Here is a 24,119-nt window from a genome sequence, read left to right as displayed (position 1 = left end):
CTTTGTGCGTTGAGCCCTATAATTCGTAAACACCATTTCTTGTTTCCAGAGCACTGCATGGTTTTAATGAGACAAAGTATAGAGTGTTATAAACTGTTGCCTATCGAAGAATCCATATCAGTGCATTAAGCAGGAGCTTGCACTGCATAAAATGTGTAATGCTGTGTTAGCTGCAGAAATCTGCCAGTAGCTGGTCAGGCTGACTCAAGACATTTTGCCACCTCCTGGGTGCATCTTGGAACACTGCAATGTGGCGCACAGTGATTTTTGCACAAATTTGTAATCGGTGGCCGACACAACTTTTCCCTTAAAGGTGCACTGAAGAGGATTCTGAACTTGTCTTTTTGCTGCGGGAGCTCGATCTACACGTTCCTAGCATTCTTCGAAACTGCAACTTATTGCCCTGTATCGCCGATTTCCCTAGTTAAATCGAATTAGCGTCCGGCTCCCGCCCTTTTTTTTTTAATTCTGCCTCGTACGATGGGCGGAGTCGACCAACGCGTGAAGTTCCTTTCAGCCAGCTCCGTGGAGGCTTTGCTTTCGCTTTATTTTGTTTTTTAGGTTTCTGTGAATAAATAGTTTCATTCGCAGATAATATAGCCGCAAAATAAGCCCACAGAAATAAAAATACGTGCGGACTATTTGCTACTACGGACTACTACGTATTACTCCGCCGATGGCAGAGCGGCAAGCCACCACGGGACTGGGTGAAAGGCACTCCACGCGTTGGTTGACTCCGCCCACCGTACGAGGCAGAATTTAAAAAAAAAGGGCAGGAGCTGGCCGTTAATTCGATTTAATTTGGGAAATCGGCCATACAGGGCAATAAGTCGCAGTTTCTAAGAATGCTAGGAACGCGTAGATCGAGTTCCCGCGGCAGAAAGACAAGTTCAGATTCCTCTTCAGTGCACCTTTAAGCGCCGATTTTGTTAGCTTTACTCATATACGTAAACATTCATTTCCATTGCCACTCTCAGGTAAAAGTTTTCATCTTGCCAACATCCCATCTTGGTCCTCGGGAACCTCCGCTGTCTGATCTCCCTCTAGTATGCGTCAGTGAAATCTGCGTATTCTGGATAGTCATTGTACTAGATTTTTTTTTGTCCTCTGTGGTTGCCGTATGTGTATGTGTTGTCGGGGGTTTTTCCCAAGGTGTGATGCGTGTGCTTCCAGTGTCGAGAGACGTATGTGCGTGTTCTGTCGTCGCATGCGTTTTAGCATGTGAACACTGCCTGTCCATTTTCGCAAGTGCCAATGGGTAAATTATTTGACAAGGGTCAGCGGTGGTACCTAGTCACCCTGCTGCCTGTGGGTGAACTTGGTGAGAGTATAATAAAAACACTTTAAAGAATGACTCCGCCTTTTTCCCTTTCTGCAGCTTTTATTCGATCTGAACACATCTAGGAACAATGGAAAGGCAGCATGAGAATTGATGTCGTGTACATCAAAGTCAACTTTCATGGAAGGCACACTTGAATCAACTCAGATTCATTTTGAACTGCATTTGAACTGTTGGCACTATTCATGTTTGCTTTGTATTGACTTTTTTTGGTACAGTTTTAATGTGGGGTGAAAACACCGTTTATTGTGGGAGAAAGAGGGTGGTAGTGCCTCCTACTTCTTCTCTAAGTGGTCCAAGAATACTGTGATTAAGAAAAGAGTTAGTCTGAACACGTAAAAAATGGGGTCGTTCAGGTGTCTAACACACACACAAAACAAATAGAACAAACAAATGCAAGTGAGCACAAAAGTATGACTAGAGTGCAGTCACGGCAGTGAAGGTGTTTTCCTATCTGATATCTAAGTTCCGAGTGCTGGGAAAAATAAAACTGTGGCAATGAACTCTCTTAATAAATACACTGTGCTACACCATTTACCCACACAGTTCTATTATAACGGAGCTGATATGACTTGTTGCATAGTAATTGACGGAGCTCAAAAACATCAAAGGATAGCCTTGTTATCATGCAGAGCATCTAATCAGACAGGGTTTTCTTGTACCACTGTCTTCACATCATGTAAATGCAGAAAACTCGTTCTGTGCCAGCCGTCTTGACCTACAAAAGCACTGGCTAATCACCATGGATGTGGCATATTTTTTTTTTCTTTTCTGTTTATACCTTACACATATCTAAGGCAGCACTCTAACATCATCTGGAGTAGTTGACTTTTCCTACCACTAGTCATGGAAGTAGCCTTAGGTTATTAGTGCTACCCCTCCAAGTTGGTGCAGTGTATTTCACAAAGATTTTTAATTTCTGACATCAGCTGACACACTAGCGTAAAAAGGTCATGCACTTACAAGGTTGACAAGCTGTGTGGGAGACTTAAATAGCTTTACATGATGCAAGACATACATGCCTTCGCAGTGTCCGCTTATGCCTCTAAGCTTCCCTGCAGTTCCTGAGTAATCAAATAATGCAATAGCAACGACCCAGCCAAAAGTACTGTTCTTGCAGCAACTTGAATGGCAGTGTGTTAGCCTGTTTTGTGTAAATCTTATTCTACTACCTTATGATTCAGCTTGATGTGCACTTGTGATTGCAGGCAGTTTGGTACCCTGCTGGTTTTACCTAGAATTTAACTAAGAATTCAGCTTGCGGAAGCAATTTTACCGAAGTCAACCAATAAGTGTTCAATTATCCATGCAATGCGATAGTTCCGAAGCTGAACTAACGTGAAAAAGCTGGCACCTGAACGAGATCTTATAATGAAGTTGCATAACTTAGCATTTACAGCTAATGAGCTAATCTTTTTGCCATTTACCTACTGTCATATCACAGCGTCTTTGTTGCTGTAACAGTAAACTTGAGCAGCGTTTGCCCAGGCATAAGTCAAGAGCGTTCTACTTGGTTCTCTTGCCAGTGCTGTTACGTGGTGTGTTCTTGAGAAGGGCCATGTTGTAGGTGTCCTTAGGCCTATGGGGGCAGTAGGAGCGTGTGTGGCTGTTGTCACCAGTTGCACCGCAGATCTCGCAGCGATGGTCACGCAGGATGGGGCACACCACGGTGTTGGTCAGTGGGTCACGCAGCACGTGAGTGCGGGTGAAAGACCGTGTCTCGCCCAAGCGCCGGCAGAAGCTGCACTCTATTGGCTGTGACACTGACTGGCCCTGCTCTTGTTGCTTTCGGTCACCTTGGTTCTGCTCACCAGGCCTCTGATCACCATGCTTCTTGTGCGGCTGTCGTCTTGGCAACGTGGCCTTCGGTCTGCCAGTGCCGATGGGCTTCGGCAAATATGTTGCTTGTTCTGGGAAATCACCCCTTGCGCCCGTCTTGTCCGTGTGCTGCTCACCTGCAAGGTATCAATGATTCAGGTAAAAAATGGCGTCTATATATCGGTCATGAATATCACAAATCAATTTTCGGAATGGCATGCACTGTATTCGTGGTTTTCCCATGTTTTTTTGGTTTGGTTTATTGGTTTATTGTGGTTTAATGTCCCAAAGCGACTCAGGCTATGAGGGACGCCGTAGTGGAGGGCTCCGGAAATTTTGACCACCTGGGTATCTTTAACGTGCACTGACATCACGCACTACACAGGGCTCTAGAATTTCGCCTCCATCGAAATTGGGCCGCTGCGGACGGGATCGAACCCGTGTCTTTCGAGTCAGTAGCCGAGCTCCATAACCACTGAGCCATCGCGGCAGGCCCATGTTTTTTTAGTGTTGTATCAGCAGTGTCATTTAAATAGTTCATTCTTGAGGTGTTGATGGGAAGCTGATTCAGATGGGCATTGTTAGATTACACACTAAGAAGGCTATGTCTCATCTAACAGCGTCAGAAGTGAGGTGTACTGCCAGAGTTGTATCTGAGACTTTGCTCGACTGAACACAACCGTGATGTTAGAAATCAGGTGACCGTCCCTGCACATAGCCATGTGCTGCCAATGTTACCACCTTCATCATGAGGGTGGGGTGCACAGTCTCGGATGGTCATGTGACAGACCCCTGCACGCACCTTGAGCCACCCAAGCCTCATGCTTTGTGCAACCATTGTCCACTGTCATCTGGTGGGACGCGCAGTCGTAAGACGCTGCCAAAACACTTTGAAGCACCTCCCGAATGCTGCACATTGCTGCTAGGAGAGAACCTGCAAACATGCTGCAGGTTGAACCTCGACCGGCTTTAGTGCATTGAACACGGGGCACACCCCAGATAGCAGCGAGCATAGAATAATGTTATAAAATTATGCCAGAAATGAACGAATAACAATAACGAATAACCTTGGTTTGGTTTGGTTTGGTTTGGTTTATGGGGTTTAACGTCCCAAAGCGACTCAGGCTATGAGGGACGCCGTAGTGGAGGGCTCCGGAAATTTTGACCACCTGGGGTTCTTTAAAATGGTAAACATAAAATTAAACAAAATGCTGATGCTGTGTTCAAATTGTTACTTTAATGTTAAAACATACCTGTAAGAAAACAGCAGTGGGCACATCACCAAGATGCTTGAACATATATTTACATATTTCAGTCTTTATTGAACAGCATCATATCAACAGCGAGCAACACAGTTTCCGCTGAGGTCCATCAACTGCAACGCAGCTATTAGAAACTGTCCATGACCTTGCTTCATGGACTTTGAAAAGGCCTTTGATCGCATATTCTAAAAGCAAGCTATTTCTTAAAGCCAATTATTATTAGTTGCATTTTTTCTTCTTTCAAGTGATGCATTAGAAATTAATTCACCACATAGTGTTCAGTAGTGACTGCTAAATAATTTATAATTGAATTTCTTCTTGGTGCTGTCTTGGTTTCATCAACTAAACAATGTCTATGACATGTAGCTGATGTTTAGGTCACGTGAGACACGGAAAGAACTGCAATATAATTGTTCATGCGTGGTTTTAATTCACTACAACGGTAAGCCAGCCTGCTTTAATAGCTGGAATGACAGCAAACAATATATCTGTTGTTATACTGCAGTTTTTTGCATCCCTCATGGAACACAAGCATCAACTACACATCATGGCCATCATTCGGTTCATGAAATCGAAATAGCAGCAAGAAGAAACTCAACTCAATTACACATTATTTAGCGGTCGTAGGCGAATAGAACTGGGTGCTCCATGTATACCAATGTCTGATGAATCATTTGAAAGGAGAAAAGATGCAAGCAAAAATTTTATGTCTGCACTCCTTTAAAAGTGACTCCATATTTGCATGGATTAAAGCATAACTGTTATAGATACGGCAAGATAGTGGAAAAATAGGTAGTGAAAATAAATGAATTGAAATGTATTTGATGAGTGATAATGAATCGAGCAACAAAGTTTCATTGACACAGATAATTGTCAACAAAAACCATTGGACGGTTCACTATAGGCTGGACGGGGATATATAGCTTCGGAAAAGCAACCACGGCGCCAAATTTGAAAAACCAAAATGGTTGAGATAAAAGAAGGTATAATCAGAGTAAATAAATCTATCTTTAGTTAAAGCATAATATAACTATGCTAATTCAGTAGTTAAATTAATGAACAAAAATTAGCAAAGAGAAAATGATAGAGGCGACGAGTGCCGAGGAGGCGTCAACGCTTTCGCATTCTCCCAATGCGGGTCGCCGCAGTGGTCTCGAATTTTAAGGCGAAAGCCTTTAATCGCTCATACTCATGGCGTCCGTCCGTGCGCTCGAATCGTGCCAACTGCGGCCTCTTCTCCGCGCAGCGGCGCAACCTCCTCCCCTCCTTAGCAACCGGCGCGCCGGTGGGGGGCGCAGCTGTGCATAGCAACCGTGACGTCACACAGTAGCGGTAGAACAGAGCGCTCGCGCGTCGGCGGTGGCAACTGCACGGCCGCTCCTTCGCCAGACGTCTCGTTGCAGTAGTGAGTGAGAGGCATGGCTCCGAAGCGGCTCAGAGAGTCCCTCGTTTACTACAAGCACCTTTGGGTAATTCAGAGGGATATCGGCGAACGCTGTGGCCATCCCACTGGGGCGCCATGTACAACATGGTATATGCAGTGGGTTGACCACAAGGCTTTCGCCAAGCACACTTTAGAATTTCTAAAGTGTCTTAAGGTCATTTTTTTCCTACTCCTCAACCCACGTTAATTTAGATAATCCGGACTGTCGCCCAAGTACCGCCAGATGTCCGTGACTATATGGCCTCAGGAGCTCGTTTATTTGTACGCCCAGGGGCTGGCATCGGTCAATTTGTACGGGTTCCTGAAGTGGTGTCATGTCGCGGTATGACCTGCTCGACAAACCGATATCCCAAATATTCGTCTCCAGGCCTGAACTGCGTATTATATTTCTTCCGGCGCCCCTCTGACATGCGCGAAACTGCAGGTGCTTTTATGATCGGCAGGCACCCGGCGATAGACTGAGAGAGCCTGGCTGCTTAGTTTCGTTTTCGGAGCTTCGTGCTTCGTCGCCAGGCCGGAGCGGTGGCGGTCATTGTTTTTTGTTCGTTTATTTATCAGAGGCGACTTAGTTGGCGCTCCGGCAAGGCTCTGAAACCAATGCGCGCTTCCCTCGAATCCGTCCGCGTGATACTTCCGTTCTTCCGGCGCGCCAAAATTCCGCGCTCGTCACGTGCTGCTCGCCGTTTGTGCGCTTCTTCGCGTGCGACGTCACGTGTGAGGAACCTCCAGCGCTGTCACGTCGTACGCTCCAAGAGGCGACGCAACGCGGCTTTTGAAGCGAAAAGCTTCACTAGGCTCGTCAACAACGTGCTTCGCGTGAGCCACCCCCTCCGTTCTTCTCCTCGTCACCGGTTTACCCTTCGCCGCTGCTAGCGGTTCTTATCGCGTTCTTATCGCGTTATCAAAAGGCGTCGCGATAACGCCCGAGCGGCGGCGGCGGACACAAGAGGCCGCGCGCCGGGGCGCGCGCTCCGTCTTTAATTCTCCTCCTCGCCATCGGTTAACCGGTTGGGACGGCGGTCTCCATCCCAAGAGAAGGTTCTTTCGCAAGGCGTAGACATTCGCCATGGAAGGAAGAAAATAAGACCCAGAAGTGGTAGCGAGGGAGTTGGCTCGAAATCTACACCGCTACCGTGGTGCTCCCAGTGCATTGTGCGCGAACTGCGACAGCCATGACGTCAAACAAAGCATAACTGCAGCTTTTCGCTTGTATATCCAGGCTTAACCAGAGCTAAGCCACTGCCAAGTTTAAAAAAAAATGTGCTGGCGTGCATGCACATAGCAGGTGGAAAAGAAGGGTGAATAGAGATCGATTCCCGCGATATATCGGCGCATTTTAAAGGGCCACTGACCAGGGTCCGGACATTTTTGAAAAACAAGCCCACTGCATAGATGAGGCATCGAAGATAACCTCTGCAAAATACTAGAGCCATGGGCGCCCCGAAAAGCTGCGAAAATTCAAATCAAAGCCCGTTCGTTCTTTCCTTCCTTCAAAAACGGGCCCCGCCCACTACTCTGCACCCCGCTGACGTCAAGGGTGGCTACTTTCGCTAAAGGCACTCCATTGGTGCATCGTTCTGACTGACGGGAGAAGGTTGGGCGTAGCCTTGGCGTCGCGTCGTCTGCACAAGGCTTTCCGCAGCGCCTTCTGTTCTGGCTCATGCCTCCAAACCCGCATGAAGGAAAAAAAAAAAAAACTGCGGAGGGAGCGTGCGGCGACAGCCTTGAACCCTAGCCATAAAAAGTAAAAAAATAGTAAAACTGAGGGAGTTGGTTCGCCCCCCCCCCTCCCCCCCCGCCGTGATCACGTCACGAGACGCTCTGCGTGCGCGCTCCCTTCTCAGTTTCTTTTCTTCTATGCGAGCCCCCCAAAACAAGGTTTTAATTAGTAGTGCAGCAGAGCCTTTCCCTCGCTCGCCTACTTGACCGCTCCGCACACACACCCCTTATCTTTCGTGCATCTTGCGTACGCCTTGACTCCAATGAATTACATATGCTTTGGAGCGGAGAAAAGACACAAACACACAGAACACAAACACACATGAAGAAAAGCAAACGGGCGGTTGCCGGGTCCGCACTTCGCCGTGTGTTTCGAACAGAAACGACTTCCGCCCATCCGCTCGTGAAACGGTGGGGAGGCCTAAAAAAAATGAAAAGGTGGCTCGCTAACTGGGAATGACAAACAGATGTATGAAAGGGTGCGCTCGCTAACAAGTCTAGGTGGTCGAGCCGATCGCGCCTCTCGATCGTTCAGTGTGCGGAGAAAATGCGACGACGCTGTTTCAGCCCCAGCAGCAAAAACCAAGAAAAGAATTCTATTGAAGGCGGGGCCATGACGTAGCCCCGTGACGCACTCCACAGACACCACGCCTCCGGCTTACGTCGGAGAAGGAAGGGGTGATTTTGCCTTGCCGAGCCTACTCGACGAGGAGCGGGAGAGAAGAATTTCGAGGAGGGAATGGAAGGAGAGGAGGCTCGCTGAAAGAGAGGTAGAGAGTGTCTGCTGAGCTGGGGTGGTCCGTGGCCCTTTAAAGGCCCCCTGCCCACCCGCGGCCAGCAGACACTCTCTACCTCACTTTGAGCGAGCCTCCTCTCCTTCCATTCTCTCCTCGAAATTTTTCTCTCCCGCTCCTCGTCGAGTAGGCTCGGCAAGGCAAAATCACCCCTTCCTTCTCCGGTGTAAGCCGGAGGCGTGGTGTCTGTGGAGTGCGTCACAGGGCGACGTCATGGCCCCGCCTTCAATAGAATTCTTTTTTTGGTTTTTGCATTTTCTCCGCACACTGAACGATCGAGAGGCGCGATCGGCTCGACCACCTAGACTTGTTAGCGAGCGCATCCTTTCATACATCTGTTTGTCATTCCCAGTTAACGAGCCACCTTTTCATTTTCTTTTAGGCCTCCCCACCGTTTGACGAGCGGAGGGGCGGAAGTCGGTTGTGTTCGAAACACACGGCGAAGCGCGGACCCGGCAACCGCCCGTTTGCTTTTCTCCATGCGTGTTTGTGTTCTGTGTGTTTGTGTCTTTTCTCCGCTCCAAAGCATATGTCATTCATTGGAGTCAAGGCGTACGCAAGATGCACGAAAGATAAGCGGTATGTGTGCGGAGCGGTAAAGTGGGCGAGCGAGGGAAAGGCTCTGCTGCACTACTAATTAAAACCTTGTTTTGGGGGGCTCGCATAGAAGAAAAGAAACTGAGAAGGGAGCGCGCACGCAGAGCGTCTCGTGACGGGATCACGGCGGGGGGGGGGGGGGGGGGGGGCAACTCCCTCAGTTTTACTGTTTTTTTACTTTTTATGGCTAGGGTTCAAGGCTGTCGCCGCACGCTCCCTCCGCAGTTTTTTTTTTTTTTTGTTCCTTCATGCGGGTTTGTAGGCATGAGCCAGAACAGAAGGCGCTGCGGAAAGCGTTGTGCAGACGACGCGACGCCAAGGCTACGCCCAACCTTCTCCCGTCAGTCAGAACGATGCACCAATGGAGTGCCTTTAGCGAAAGTAGCCCCCCTTGACGTCAGCGGGGTGCAGAGTAGTGGGCCGGGCCCGTTTTTGAAGGAAGGAAAGAACGAACGGGCTTTGATTTGAATTTTCGCAGCTTTTCGAGGCGCGCATGGCTCTAGTATTTTGCAGAGGTTATCTTCGATGCCTCATCTATGCAGTGGGCTTGTTTTTCAAAAATGTCCGGACCCTGGTCAGTGGCCCTTTAAAGCCTCCCGATTGCTGCTCGCGGTGGCAATCGTTCGCTCTCCCTTGAGCAGTGTTTGCTCCCTTTCTCCTTAAGTGGGCGGCCAGCGCGTCACCCACGCCACCGCTATCACCGCGGTGGCATCCAGGAAAAGGAGGAGAAGCAGATGTGCCCTCCAGCGCTCCCTGCTGGCTCGGGCAGTTCGCGTTGTGATGTTCGCCGGCTCACCGCTGACTGGTGGAGGAAAGGGAGCATGCTATATCCCACATGTGGCGGAAAATTTTAAGGCGAAAGCCTTTAATGGCTCATATTGCCGTCTGTCCGTTAACAAAGCATGTCACGCGCGCTTAACTCAGGAACTAAAAAAAAGATAAACGAAAGCTAATGGTTGCTTCAGATAGAGGAGGAAAAAATGAACCTAGGAGCCAAGTTTGATGACTGTAGAGTAATTAGTTAATTAATTGTAGGCAAGAATGTCGAAATTGCGTCGAAATAGCGCGGATATCGATATAGCCACGGGGAACGGTGTGACGTCACATCTAGCGGAAGTCGGCACGGCACAGTGAAAATTGTCAGAGTGGTCGGATTAGATGGGAAAATGTGTAATTAAGCGTAATTAACACTTAAGATCCCCGAAAGATTTATAATTTGGGTATCGATATAGCCGCGGGAACGGTGTGACGTCACATCCACCGGAGGTCGCCACGGCATAGCGCCCTCGGCTTTCGCCTCTCAACACTTAAGTTCCCAAAGTGTCCTCGCAAGTTTTTGTGAATTCAGGTTTCTCAGCCATGAATGCGTCTTTTTCGTCTGGTGAAGCGTTGACATACCCAGAAAGAGGCAGAGAATCTTTTTTTTCTTTTACTGAGAAAAATAATTCGATAGAGTTGTCCTGCTAATGAATGAAGGTCGAGAGAAAAAAAAACTCGCTCCGCGATTTACTCAACAAATGCGGACGAATTTCAGTACACCTCGGATGTCCGCACGTTGCAACTGGAAATAGAAGGAACATGTAAAGCGCGTGCTTATATTCACCGGGCTTCTCTTCCGTCTGCAGGCAGGCAGCCTGCAGCGTTCCAGGATCACGGCGACCCCGAATCGCGCGGGCACTGGGTGCCAGCAGGTTCTGCTCGGGAACTGCGGCGCCCTCTGCAGGACTGTCACCTTGCGGTCGATCGAAAAACCCTGCGTCATCAAACGCGCACATGTATGTTCCAGCTACATGTTAGAGTGTTTACAGTTAAAATCTGATTGAACTAAGTGAAGAGCAGCTGCGAATTATTTCGTTAAATCGGGAAATTCGTAAAATCGAGAAAGGCATTTTTACACTTTTCGAAATCTAGAATCGTAACGTTGTGGCAGCCAAAAGCTACCTGCGCCTTCACGTATGCAAAATCCGCGAAGGCGACCCGAATCGCTTGTGCGTTAAAGTTACATCTGGTGAAACGGATTCGCAGCCAAGGTGGGAAGCGCCACCATGCAGCGGCGCAGCTTGCAGTGACGTCATCGAAACCGGGGCCCTGACTTGGGCGCCTCGATGTTACTGCTGGCACGCTGCAAACAGGCTGCGAGACATCGTGGGCAAAATAAGTGAGAAGTCAACTCTTCTTTCGCTTCGTCAAATCGGGTTTTGTGGTCGTTTGTTTCATTATTTGGGGTTCATGAGAACATTGAACCCTGTGGTTACTTGTCAGGGATTCAAAATTTGTTCGTTAGATCGAGAACTTCGTAAAATCGGATTTCGTTCTCTCGAGTATATCTAGCTGCATGTCCATGGCTTCGTGCTAAATGCTGCAAAAATCGCTGCGCTGATTTTTGCAACGCCTTGCAAGCCACCCGGTGGCACAATAATGCCAGGTTGCTCTTCTGCCCACAGCAACTGCCAGCAACTTCGGTTGCGTTGCGACCCAGGTTGCTCTTCTCGTATTACGATTAAATGGGCTGCCGCCCGACAGGTTGGGCAGGTATATCCTGCGCTGACCGCTCCAAACAGGAGCACTGCGTTCCTCGAGTTGCTCTGCTGACACGCTCGCCATCCACGCACTATAGAGAAGTAGATACGTACGACTGTAACCATCTGTAAGCTTTCATTCGAGGGCCACAAAGTTGGCAGAAAACACCGAGCAGCTTAAAATGACGCCGAGTATTGTCTGGGAACAGGCTGGCGCAACTCGAGGGGTCGGTCGACAGTCTCGCCCTGCTGACCCATTCCTATAGGCACCGAAAATGCGTTCAGCTCATCGGCGACTTCCATCGTGGCCTGTACACTGCGCTTTGACTATGCTTTGACTGCAACCTTGACTGTGTTGAGACTTCGGTTTTGTCTTGTTTTGTTCTCATTGTGTTTTTGCTTCCCTGATTACCGTCGTGGCCTGCGCTCTGTGCTTTGCCTGTGATTGTTACTGAGACCTTGACTATAACGTGACATTGGTTTTCTCTTTTTTTTTCGTCCGTCGTGGCTTGCACTCTCTGCTTTTTCTGTTTGCCTGTGACTTTGGTTATGATGCGCCTTTTGTTTCTTCTATTTAGTTTTGTTTTTGATTTTACTGCTCCGATTTTCCTTTTTTCTCCTTTCATTTCTCTGAACTGGAGTTAAGCCCATGGAGAAAAAAAAACAAAGGAGGGAGCGTGACGTCACGCGGCCAGCGTTCGCAAGCCGAGTGTTTACGAAGCCGTTTTCTCCCTCAGTTTTTTGCTCTCCCAGTCTGTCCTGTATGTTTTGATTCTGGTATGTTTTAGTGCGCGCGTATGCGCGACCCGCGGCGCGCGTATCTACAGCAAGGAGGCTGATCTACAGTCAGTCTGCCGCGCTAAATCCGCGCATGCGCGCGCGCAGCGGGGCTAGATTTTACCGCACGCTAACACGTGGTGTGATCCCGGGGGACACACACTTTTTTTTTACTATATCTTTACTTGTTAAGACTAGGCTTCAAGGTTGTCGCCGGACGCTCCCTCCTCAGTTTTTTTTCCTCCATGGTTAAGCCTGGCAAAGCGTTGATGATGATGATAATATCCTCAGGCTTAATGGCACATACCCACGGCGGGGGATTGGCCAGGGTGCATAGCGTTGATGGTCCAGGCTCCCTTTCTCTTTCTTTTACGTTGTTTTTTTTTTCACGCAAAAGTGTTAAAACAGTATAGACACCTAATTATGGTGGCATGTTTTCTTCTCTGTAATGATGCGGAAGACACTACTATGCATGAATCACCATGTGGTATCCGCCTATACGAGCGTTAAATAATTGATAATCAAATTTTTCTGCCATGCTGTTTCGGTTTCACCAGCCGAACGACGGCTGTGACGTCAAAGAGAGGTTATAGGTCACGCGAGGCATGGAAAAACGTCGATATAATCGCGGCTTCGTCGTTTTAATTCGCTACAGTGCTGAAGCCAGCCTTCAAGAGCCGGAATGACAACGAATGTAGAAGCAGCGATTATTACTGCAGTTTTTCCATGCCTCACGTGACCTGTAACATCGCGGACGTCACAGCCATCGTTCGGCTGTTGAAACCGAAACTGAAACAGCACGAAGCAAGAAATTCGATTATAAATTATTTAGCGGTCGTAGGAGGATATCACGTGGTAATTCATGTATAATAATGTCTTACGCCTCATTACAAAGAAGAAACCCCCCCCCCCCCCCAAATTTAGGTGTCTATACCCCTTTAACCACGTCTCGAAGCGCGTGCGACAGCCGCGTGGTTCAGAAACATGGCCGCCGTAGCAGCGAGCGCGCTGTGACGTCACGCTCAGGTTATGTGCGTGTACATGATTGAGTGGTATTTGTTTGCAACGGGGTCCACAGCTTTCCATGTAGTGCGTTCCGTAAAGCTCCGACACTCGTCTTCCCACTCAAATGAAACAGCGCAACGGCTCGAAGGCTAAGTAAAGGCGTAGCACAACGCTATCTTACAATTGAGTTTCAGTCGGAATGCCACCCGTTAAAGTGGGGACCCGGCAAATGAAACGCCCAATGTCGTCAACATTTTCTATTTTTCATTTTATTTTTCTTTTGGTTACCCTCGGGTCTTCATCTGTCTCGCGACAAAAAATATAGCGAAATATGGAGTGGAGATTTAGGAAACGACGTTTTTTTTATTTATTTATGGTCGTCGTAAATTTTAAAGGTGCACTGAAGAGGAATCTGAACTTGTCTTTTTGCCGCGGGAACTCGATCTACACGTTCCTAGCATTCTTAGAAACTGCGATTTTTTGCCCTGTGTGACCGATTTCCCTAATTAAATCGAATTAACGCCCGGCTCCCGCCTTTTTTTTTTAATTCTGCCTCGTACGGTGGGCGGAGTCGACCAACGCGTGGAGCTCCTTTCACCCAGTCCCGTGACGGCTTGCCGCTCTGCCATCGGCGGAGTAATACGTAGTAGTCCGTAGTAGCAAATAGTCCGCGCGTATTTTTATTTCTTCGGGGCTTATTTTGCGGCTATATTATCTGCGAATGAAACTACCCTGCTGAAAAAAAGTTCTATGATGCAATAACCTCATAAATCATTCATCGTAGAATATCATACAATCTGTATGATATATCATACGAATTGTATGATATATCATACAGACATGGGCGTCCGGAGGGGGGGGGCAAGGGGGGGCGGCTGCACCCCTCTGGAAAATCACTCACTCGAACCGTGAGTGATGGCCGCACGCCAGGGGCGGTGGTGGGCTCAGCCAAAAGGGTGAAAGCAGCCCCGCTTCCACGCTTAGGGTCACATCTGCGAAATGCCGCGTCCGGGCGCGCGTCGTTCCGTCGTTTTCAAACCACGCCATCGTTAGCTCTACTAAAGGGCGACCTGTTGCACACATACAGCGGCACCGGCGAGCATGTGTTTCAAGCCGTCTTGAGATGGGTGTCTGTTTCTTTGATCTCTAGAGAGAAAGCGACACGGAGGCAGACAGTGCACAGGGCATCTTGTTTTCGCCTTCGTCGCTCGCTATAATCAGGATACGTTCGTACGCCGGCCACCGATGAATTCTTCAGGAGGGAAGGACAAATCAGCCGTATCCACCCCCGCTTTGTCGGGCTGCTCAGGGTCAAGCGGGCGATCAGACGGCGCCGCCGCCGCTCGATGTCTCCTCCGATCCTCGGGAGAGCGCAGTTCGGAAGAAGCGCCGCTTTCAGAATCTTCGGCAAAGGGGATTAGCTGCTTTTTTTCACGGCGACGCAGTCTCCAGAGGCGCTCCACACCAGCGTTCCTTACGTCTTCTCCGAAAACCAGCGCCTTTGGTCAACGCAGCCCGATGGCGCCTGCCTGGCTCGCCTGTCCCCTCTGGCTGGGCCTCAAATCACAACAGCACCCATGTGCTGTGCGATGTCAGTGCATGATAAACAGACCCAGGTGGTCGACATTATCCGGAACTCTGTACTACTCCGTCCCTCATAGCCTGAGTTGTTTTGGGGCTCTGAACCACATAAAAACACAAAAACAAATTTTCCGACCGGAGTGGCGAGTGTCCCTTCCCCTCGGAAGTCGCGCGGCGTTCCTTTCACCTCCAGAGAACGCATTCGGGGATATTGCGGCAAGTAAGCCCTTGCACGTGTGCACGCCTCTGTATGTGTGCTTCGGTGTTTTTAGTGGCCGGTTGTCAACGAAGCTGAGAACAACCAAGACAGCGGACGAGAACACGACGAGCGGCGAGCAGTGTGTGTGCGGTTGCTCGACTGTGCGGATGCGCGAGCAAGATGGAGCGAAGTGTATGAAGCTGCGAGCATGCATTTATCTTGTAAATAAGTTTTCGTTGTATATACTATAGTCATCTTTTGTTTTCGACGTACGCGTTCAACCGTTTTTCCAATCAATATGTATGATGAGTGTGCACCGAGAGGCGCCTACAGTTGCTGTTCAAGGAAGACTGACTGAGTGAGTGAGTGACTGTAGTTGCGTGTTTGTGAACATATTGTGCTGTGTGCTGGTCATCAATCCGGGTGAGTCGAGAACCCGTATGCAGCAAGACTGAGCACACTTCTGCACGAAGTGATAGTATCTTTTTGCATTTTTTATTAGTTTTAATGGTTTCTTCGTTGATAAGCTCCAATGTATCTCTCCTAGCCGCGCTTTAATTTGCTGTTTGTAATTTTTCTTTCATGTGTGTATTTTACTTATTTTTTATTTATATATAAATAAATAAATTCACTCCGCAAATAGTGCCTTTTTGCTACGAATATACCCCCCCCCCCCTCCGGCGCCAACAACCAATGGGCCCCCCCCCCCCCCCCCCTGCAAAAAATTCTGCGGACGCCCTTGCATACAGATTATATGATATGTCATACAGATTGTATGATATTCTATGATGAATGATCTATGAGGTTATTGCATCATATAACTTTTTTTCAGCAGGGTATTTATTCATGGAAACCTAAAAAACAAAATAAAGCGAAAGCAAAGCCTCCACGGGACTGGGTGAAAGGCGCTCCACGCGTTGGTCGACTCCGCCCACCGTACGAGTCAGAATTTAAAAAAAAAGGCGGGAGCCGGACGTTAATTCGATTTAATTGGGGAAATCGGCCACACAGGGCAATAAGTCACTGTTTCTAAGAATGCTAGGAACGTGTAGAACGAGTTCCCGCGGCAAAAATACAAGTTCAGAATCCTCTTCTGATTGTGCTTCTGATTGTGCGGACGCGTCGCGATTTCCTCGGGTATCCGGCGACGGAGCACAGCCATATCTTAGTACCACCGTTATCAGGAGAGATCGGAGCTTTCGCTGGTTACAGTGCCGCGTTTCTCTGACCAAAAGCAAACGGGGCGCTGAACGAGGCAAACGATGGAATAAATTTGAGACAGAAAAGGAAAATAGCGCTGCAAGATTGCGTGAGTGAGATTGCATAGGAGATTGCGTGAGTGATACCTCGGTCCGCCTTTTCAAGACTGAGATAGCATATCTTGAACGGTTTTGTTGATGCTGTTGTACCGGTGTTTCTATTGCGCATGCCTTGAATTTTCTATATATTTGCTGGCTTGCAGTAAATAAAATCAGATAAAGTTAGCGCAAGTCCTGTGTCAGTCTTTCTTGTGCACGTCTTTTTGCAGCGCTATTTTCCTTTTCTGTCTCAAATAATGCACCATCTAGCCCAAATTGACGTTCTTCTACACCAGATGGAATAAACTTCAAGGTTGATTTTCTCAACTCTCTTTGTGCAATTCCTGTCACTCATCCCTTCGGCATTTCGTAACGAATGAAATTAGAATAATCCCATAGTTGCTGTGCATGAATTATAAAACGTTGAGGATTGCAATAAAGCTCTCAATATTCTTCGGCACCCGTGCAATAATGTTTTAATGAGTAGCGAGTTCAATTCACTCCAATTCTCTCAGGAGGTTATTAACTACGCGTAGCAGTGACTGCATACAGCTGCCCTTAAAGCCTTACCACACGTGTAACAAGTTGAGAAAATTATTTCCGCCAGTCAAATGGTGATTCTGAGTTCTGAACGTTTTTATGAAAATATTTTATTTTTCAAATGTCTGAAGTTTCAGCATATATTGGCTAAACAGGTAAAATTCTGAATAAAACTCAGTTTGTAAAAGTCAGCGATGTGTTACGTTTCTTTGTCCAATTTCACCGTCATTTCAGAACGACTGCCCCTTCAGTTAGTGTTAAACAACTTACTTTCCACGCAAAAAGGATCGGTACAAGCGTAATAGAGAACTTTGCATACATTTCTCAAGAATTTTTCCAAAATTTCAATTTCTCAATGAGCTACTTCCCACTTAACATATTTTACGGCATTACCCCGAATCGAAGAACTTAACTGCCAAAATCGGGAAGATCTCTCTTGGCTTTCAGACCTGTGCGGCGGACTGTACCGACTGCTCCTCTGGCAGACCGGGCAATTTTGGTTAAACACATTAGGCGGGCGTTACAACTACGGCAGGGCTTAAAATAACGGGACAGACGGAATAAAATAACGGAATAGACAATGGGCCTAGCTTTCGGAACATCAAATATTAAACAAAGTTTTCTCGTTTCTCCCTCCCGCGTTACTCCGCGGAGTTGTCGTCTGCGTCGCTGACGTGAGAAATATCCCCATGCATATGCTATGACAGCCACTTTTTCACAAGCACCAAACATCAACAAAAGCAGTGGAGCACTTACCTTTGACGCTTGGCTGTGGCGTACAAAGGAGCCTAATGATTTCCTCGTTGAGAGGCTCGTACGGATATCGCGGCAGACTGTTCATTGCGACCGTCGAGAGTCGTCGAGCCGCGAGCCAAGAAGCTTCAACTCCGGAAGGGCGCTCCCACAAAGACGTCTATACCGAACCGTTCTCCGCACGCTGCTCGCCGCGTTCGACACACACACACACCGGAGAATACGAGCAGTGTTGAACAAGACACCCTACAGCTGGGAGCGCGCCTACTGAAAGTCGGGAAAGATAACAGCTTGCGTGGTGCTCCGTGACCCTTTGCGCTCCGAACATATCGTCTGCTTTTGGACGCCGCAACCGACTACCTTCACTCCCCCTCTCCCCCAGCCCGGCTGTGTGGAAGAAGCTTAGCACCATTGGAGATGTGCAAGATTAGACCGCTCTCTCCTCCTCTCCTGGCCCCGCACTTCCTTGCGAGCTGTGTAATAACCCCTTGGTAACGTCAAGGTCTTCTCCTTTCGACCCCCCTCGGGAAACAAGCGCGCTGAACAGTTCGAGATACAGTGATACTCGCTGCGGTGGTTGCTGCCGCCGACGGCAAGCATTGGTTCCAGATGGCCTGCGCGCTAAGTTGCAGGCGGGATGATGATGCGCTTGCATAGCTTCCTTAGTGCAGATCCAAGTCCAACTTTCTTGGGCGAAAATTTTGACTATTGGAATGTTTTAAGGTATGGCTATGGAAATATTGAAGGTACTGGTCCACTCTTCTGATAGGTAGCGAAATCTTTATTTCAGAGTACTATAGACACCTAATTTTATTGCACGTTTTCTTCTGTCAAATGATGCGTTAGACATTAAAATAGACGGATTTCCGGTGGCATCTGCCTGCAACCGCTAAATAATTTGTAATTAAATTTATTCTCTCATGCCATCTCGTTTCATTGACCGAACGACGACTGTGACGTCAAGTTGATGTTTTGGTGACGTGATCTACTAGAAAAGCTAATATAATCGCTGATATGTAGTTTTAATTCTACGACATTTAATCCAGCCTCTTCCAACACCAACTACACGTCAAAGTCATCGTTCGACTTATGAAACCGAAACAGCGTCATGAAGAAATTCAATTATAAATTATTTAGCGGTACACGAATACCACAGGCTCCTCCATGTACACGAATGTCTAACGCATAGTTTGAAAGAAGAAAACACGCAAGCAATTTTTTTAGGTCTACAGTCCTTTACAGTGCTTCTAGTGGTTGTACCCAACATTAAGACTGCCACAGAAAACCAATAGGGAAAGCTTTTCACAAATCCGTTAATAAAAAAAAAATACAGACTGCCGTAGGGTTATCTGCGGACATACTGATTGTTATAGTAAAAGCTTACATTATATGAAAAAATTTCTTTCATAAACGGTTTCCTGTTGTAAAATGCTTTTGTCCAGAATTACTGGGTATGGTTTGGTTTGGTTTATGGGGTTTAACGTCCCAAAGCGACTCAGGCTATGAGAGACGCCGTAGTGGAGGGCTCCGGAAATTTCGACCACCTGGGGTTCTTTGACGTGCACTGACATCGCACAGTACACAGGCCTCTAGAATTTCTCCTCCAAAGAAATTCTAGCCGCCGCAGCCGGGATCGAACCCGCGTCTTTTGGTTCAGCAGTCAAGCACCACAACCACTGAGCCACCGCGGCGGCTGAATTACTGGGTATGGGAACAGAAAAATGCAGGAGATATTTCGCGTACTTCGTGCGTAGTCTCCTACTCGGCGGACGCCATGACATCAGTGCAAGCAATATGTAAGCCACTCGCACGCGAGTAGGTTGCCTATCGAGCGGTTTGTCTATATCTATCGCGGTAGACTACAACACATATAAGACTCAAGGAGGAAACTCGCATGGTACTATAATTTATCGCAAGGTGTTTCGCATTTATCTGTCCGGGTTGTAAAAAAAAATTATCCTGCACAAACTACTGGACTATTTGGGCTCAACCACCGACCAAAATGTAGCTTATAATAATCGTTTTTTTTTTATATAAGCAATTTAACATTCCAACTTGCACGGACTGTTCGGAATCGGCAAATAACTGCAGTCGTCTACGCGCAGAACTTTCGTCGAGGCGAGCAGAGCAGCAGATTTGACAGGATGCGTCATCTGGGGCAAGCAGTAAGCTGCTTTGATCCCCAGCTCCAAGCAGTCTTATTGGTTGCCTCTCAGTTCGCCAGATGGCGTAGCCTCTCAAATCTGCTTTTAATGTATACGCGACCAAAGGTTGCTCTAAAATTTCGCTCGCCTTGAAGAAAATTCTCCAAGCAGACGACTGCAGTTTGTAGCGAGAGCTACATTACCCGCAGTCTCGCCGTTTCGCTGTGGCTGTCGGTCGCCAGTTCTGCGTATGCGCGAGGAGCCGAGTGACGTCAGAGCCACGCAGCTGATGCGCCGTGCGCCGACCGCGGAGCAGACGCCGATCGTCTCCGACCGAGACGGCCGCGTGTTACATTACGGATCACCGGGCCGTCTTTCTAGCAGTCAAAAAAGTTGAATAGCACGTGCCGCCTTCACCACATGTCTCGTATTTAATGTCTAACACGTAGCCATGACGATAAGCAAAACAACTAGACGTAACCAGGCATATACTGTACCTCTCGCTACGTATAACCTGGCATAGCTGAGCTAAGCCACTGCCAATTTTTTTTCGCAGATTCAGTCAATACAGCTAAGTTCCGATGGTAATTATTAATCGGAAAACGCAGACTATCATAAGCTTCCCTGTGTTTGAGACGAAATAAGCCAATAGTTTGCGCAGGAGAAATTTTTACAACCCCGATAGATGAATGAATGAGCTGTTTATTTAGAAAGAGAGGCTGAAGGCCGTTTGTTGGGGAATTTGGTTGTTAAAGGTGGGTTCAGACGAGCGGACCGGATCGCGGATGGTCCGCGCGCGTCAGCGCGGTTATCGTGACGCGTGACCAAGCTCCGGGAGACGGTCCGGACGTCGAGCATACACACGAACGCAGCGGACAATCCGCGCGTCCTCTCGCCCACGGCGTGCTTGCGCTGTTTGCGTGGCTTCGAAAACTCAGCTGCCGAGAGTTTCAACATGAAGGCGGAGAGAAAACGTCGTCTCGCCGCACTGGCTGTAGCCACTGAAGCGTCAGAGGACGAGGAGGAAGCTTTCGTGGCTAAAAACTGTTATGTTGGGCAAAGTCATGGTTGGGAAAAAAAGTGCTTACGCATGCAGGACCTGCTGTACGAGGACCTACTTGAATGCGACCCGGAGAGTACAAACGCTTGCTGCGGCTGAGTCCAGAGCAGTTTTACCAGATACTGGCTCACTGAGCGCCTTCTTTCCAAATTCACTCAAATTAGAAGAAACAACAAAGCAAAGCGGGCATTTACGCACACGCTCAAATACAAGTACGTCGCAGTGCAGCATACGCGGAGTGAACAGCGCAGTGAGCGAAACACGAAAAGCAGGACATACAATGCTGCAATCGAGCTGCAAATTCGGCGAAAAGCGCGCCAAAACGAAAGACGCCAGCACGGAGCAAAGCCGACTTCATTCAGGATAGCTAGCCAGACGAGCGCGCCTAGAAGCAAAAAAGAGCAAAAACAATCCCGGTCCGCGGCGGAGGCTCGGTCTGCGCGGATTGAAAAAGGCGCTCGCCTTTTTCACTCGGTCCGCGATCCGGGCCCGGACAAGTCTGCGCCGCCCGCTCAAGGTCGCTCAGAGCCGTGACGTTCCCGTCACGTGGCGCGCGGAGAGCGCTGACGCGCCCGGACCATCCGCGATCCCGTCCTCTCGTCTCAACCCACCTTAAAGGGACACTGAGGAGAAATTGAAGTTGGCTTGTATCGACTGAATACGAGCTCCTGATTACAAAAACGCCACTCATACTGACAACAAAGCTCTTTTAACGTAGAAAAGAGCAAGAACCAAAATACAGGTATCGCCGCCACAGGCCAAACTCGCAAGTACAAGCGTGGTGACGTCATAGGACAAAGCAGTGTTGCAATGGTTCTAGCAACACTAGGACACGAGAAGGCACGAATCACTGATGCGCAGCCAATGAATGCTCAAATCTCCTTGACGTCGCCAGATGGCGCCACGCACCCAGCAGCTACGCGCGCGCCAGCAGCATCGGGATCAATCAGCGCCTGCTCACCGGCGGTAGGCGGGCTCCCGGTATTCCGCTAACGGTAACAAGGTACACGGTATGCTAAAGGTGTCTATTTGCTAGAACTTCGTTGACGACTTCGAGAACGGGATCTATCGTAACGTTGGCAAAACGCCGGTGCAAACGTAAACGAAGCGATGGTAGCGACGGCCGCAATAGCCGATAGATGCCTTCAACGTGCGGCCGGCGGTAGCTTTCTTTTCGGCTGCTGCCAGGCCGCACTGCTGGCAGCCAGAAATCCCGGAGTCTGCGTTACGTCATGTGTCACGTCACTTAGTCCTGTGTCGTCATAAGAGAATCCCAAGTTTGAATCAGAGCGGCGGGAAAAACTTTTTCAACTTCGAATCCAAATTTCTTAGAAATAAATGCATCTTCGCTGCCGGCCAAGTGGCAACAAAGCCGTGAAGTGCCGAACTATCGGATTTTGCTGTAAAAAGAATATTAATAGAGCTCTCCTCACTGTCCCTTTAAAGGGCCCCTGCCCACCCCATGATCCCGAACACACTCTACCTCACTTTGAGCGAGCCTCCTCTCCTTCCATTCCCTCCTCGAAATTCTTCTCTCCCGCTCCTCGTCGAGTAGGCTCGGCAAGGCAAAATCACCCCTTCCTTCTCCGGTGTAAGCCGGAGGCGTGGTGTCTGTGGAGTGCGTCACAGGGCGACGTCATGGCCCCGCCTTCAATAGAATTCTTTTCTTGGTTTTTGCATTTTCTCCGCACACTGAACGATCGAGAGGCGCGATCGGCTCGAGCGGTGGATCTACTGTGCCTCTCTTTCCTTCATCTAGCCGCCGCGGTGGCTTAGTGATTATGGTGCTCGGCTGCTTACCCGAAAGACGCGGGTTCCATCCCGGCCGCGGCGATTGAATTTCGATGGAGGCGAAATTCTAGAGGCCCGTGTACTGTGCGATGTCAGAGCACATTAAAGAACCCCATGTGGTCGAAATTTTCGGAGCCCTTCGCTACGGCGTCCCTCATAGCTTGAGTCACTTTGGGACGTTAAAACCCCATTAACCTAAGACAGTGACCGTGCAAGCCCCGTGCTGTATACCCCATTTTCCCGATTCTAAGGCATAAAAATTTACGAAAATCGAGCTCCGAAACAGCATGCGTGCTACAATCTACTGCAAAAACTGAAACTACGTTACTAACAGCCACAGCGTCACTGCCATCAAAACATGCCAGTTAAGCCTTTCTGCGCTGGCAGTGAGCATGGTTGGCACCTTGGAGGCGTTAGGCTGAACTACCTTTTTACAGCGACAGCTGTTAAATATCCGTGCCTTCGTCAAGCGTCGTCGTAATAGCCGGCGTAACCGGAGGTTGACGCCACTGGAACGCGGCCATGGCAACTCACCATATGTTGCGTGTTCCCAACCTGTGAGGTCACGTGTGGCAGCGTAGTTTATCTCCCTCGTAACTCCTCCCACTGCTGTGACGTCCTCCAGAAGCACATGCATAGATGTTGCCTTTCAGAATCAAGCATTGGTCCAACGCCTGGACCAACGCCTGGAACACGTTTCTTGCAACTTCTCAGATTAAAACGTTCTCTTCGTGATATCGAGGACTGGGAGAGAAGTGCCACTTGAGAAGCGAGTATGCTGAAAATAAAAATAATGGTTAATTGCGCGTACACAAGTCGCTGTCAAGTTATTTACCTCAATATATTGAGAAATGAAAATACCTCAACTGCTATTAACGAATCTCGCGTTACACTGTGCTAACCGTCCTGTCAGATTTCTTTTTCTTTTTCTTTTTTTTTTTGCAGTAACGACCGTTCGAAATTGCGAGACCAAGTCGCGGATCCGCCATCCTGTGCCCCACTCCTGCCGGGATGCATGGTGCTCCATCTGTGGGGAAAAAAAATCGTACATTCGTATGCAAATCGGTTCCGCTGACGAAAATCCGAACCGCGCGTTCTTTATCCGGCTTGCTGTCGCTTTCCTAGTCAAGCGGTAGGGAAGCACGCCGGAATCCGAAACTATACAGGCACCGTTGGCAGTTCGGTTCGCAGCTTACCAGGTCACTCAGGCGGGCTGTACGCGAGGGTGTAATAAGGCGTGCAATCTGCGCTGCTTGCCTTAACAACTGCGTCCGCTGCTTTGAGGTATGCTGGCCGCGATGACAGCCAAGCATCGTCGAGAGAGCGACCAGGAGTTACGCGGCAACAGATATGAACATCGCTTCAGGCTTCTGCACAAATTGTGCTTTTAAAGCGCAGCGATCAAGGCTGTTTGACATGCAAGCGGAAACGCTAGCGGATCCTGCCGCCGCGGGGCAAACACCTTGTTTTGAGTCGTCG

General features: G+C 48.6%; 1 protein-coding gene across 1 annotated transcript; it reads right to left on the bottom strand.

Annotated features, from left to right (window-relative positions):
* Positions 1-1,396: 1,396 nt before the first annotated feature.
* LOC149335262 (uncharacterized) lies at positions 1,397-23,496 on the bottom strand. The gene is made up of 3 exons (XM_089551935.1): positions 23,175-23,496; positions 10,577-10,726; positions 1,397-3,294 (listed from the first exon to the last, which is right to left on the bottom strand). The coding sequence occupies exons 1-3, from the start codon at positions 23,275-23,277 to the stop codon at positions 2,846-2,848; spliced, it is 702 nt and encodes a 233-aa protein (XP_089408061.1). The 5' UTR covers positions 23,278-23,496; the 3' UTR covers positions 1,397-2,845.
* Positions 23,497-24,119: the final 623 nt, after the last annotated feature.

Source organism: Amblyomma mixtum, chromosome 7, assembly GCF_055824585.1.
Source record: "Amblyomma mixtum isolate Tamu chromosome 7, ASM5582458v1, whole genome shotgun sequence".
Taxonomy (NCBI): Eukaryota; Metazoa; Arthropoda; class Arachnida; order Ixodida; family Ixodidae; genus Amblyomma; species Amblyomma mixtum.
Note: the sequence above shows the minus strand (reverse complement) of the source record. Positions and strands in the feature narration are given on the sequence as shown.

What these genes read in the sequence shown, in the direction of transcription:
- LOC149335262 (XM_089551935.1), bottom strand. Translation starts at nt 23,277, where the DNA reads ATGCATGTGCTTCTGGAGGACGTCACAGCAGTGGGAGGAGTTACGAGG. An exon ending in TTGGGAACACGCAACATATG is followed by an intron (nt 10,727 to 23,174) that starts GTGAGTTGCCAT and finishes TTGATGACGCAG; the next exon opens with GGTTTTTCGATCGACCGCAA. An exon ending in GCAGACGGAAGAGAAGCCCG is followed by an intron (nt 3,295 to 10,576) that starts GTGAATATAAGC and finishes GATACCTTGCAG; the next exon opens with GTGAGCAGCACACGGACAAG.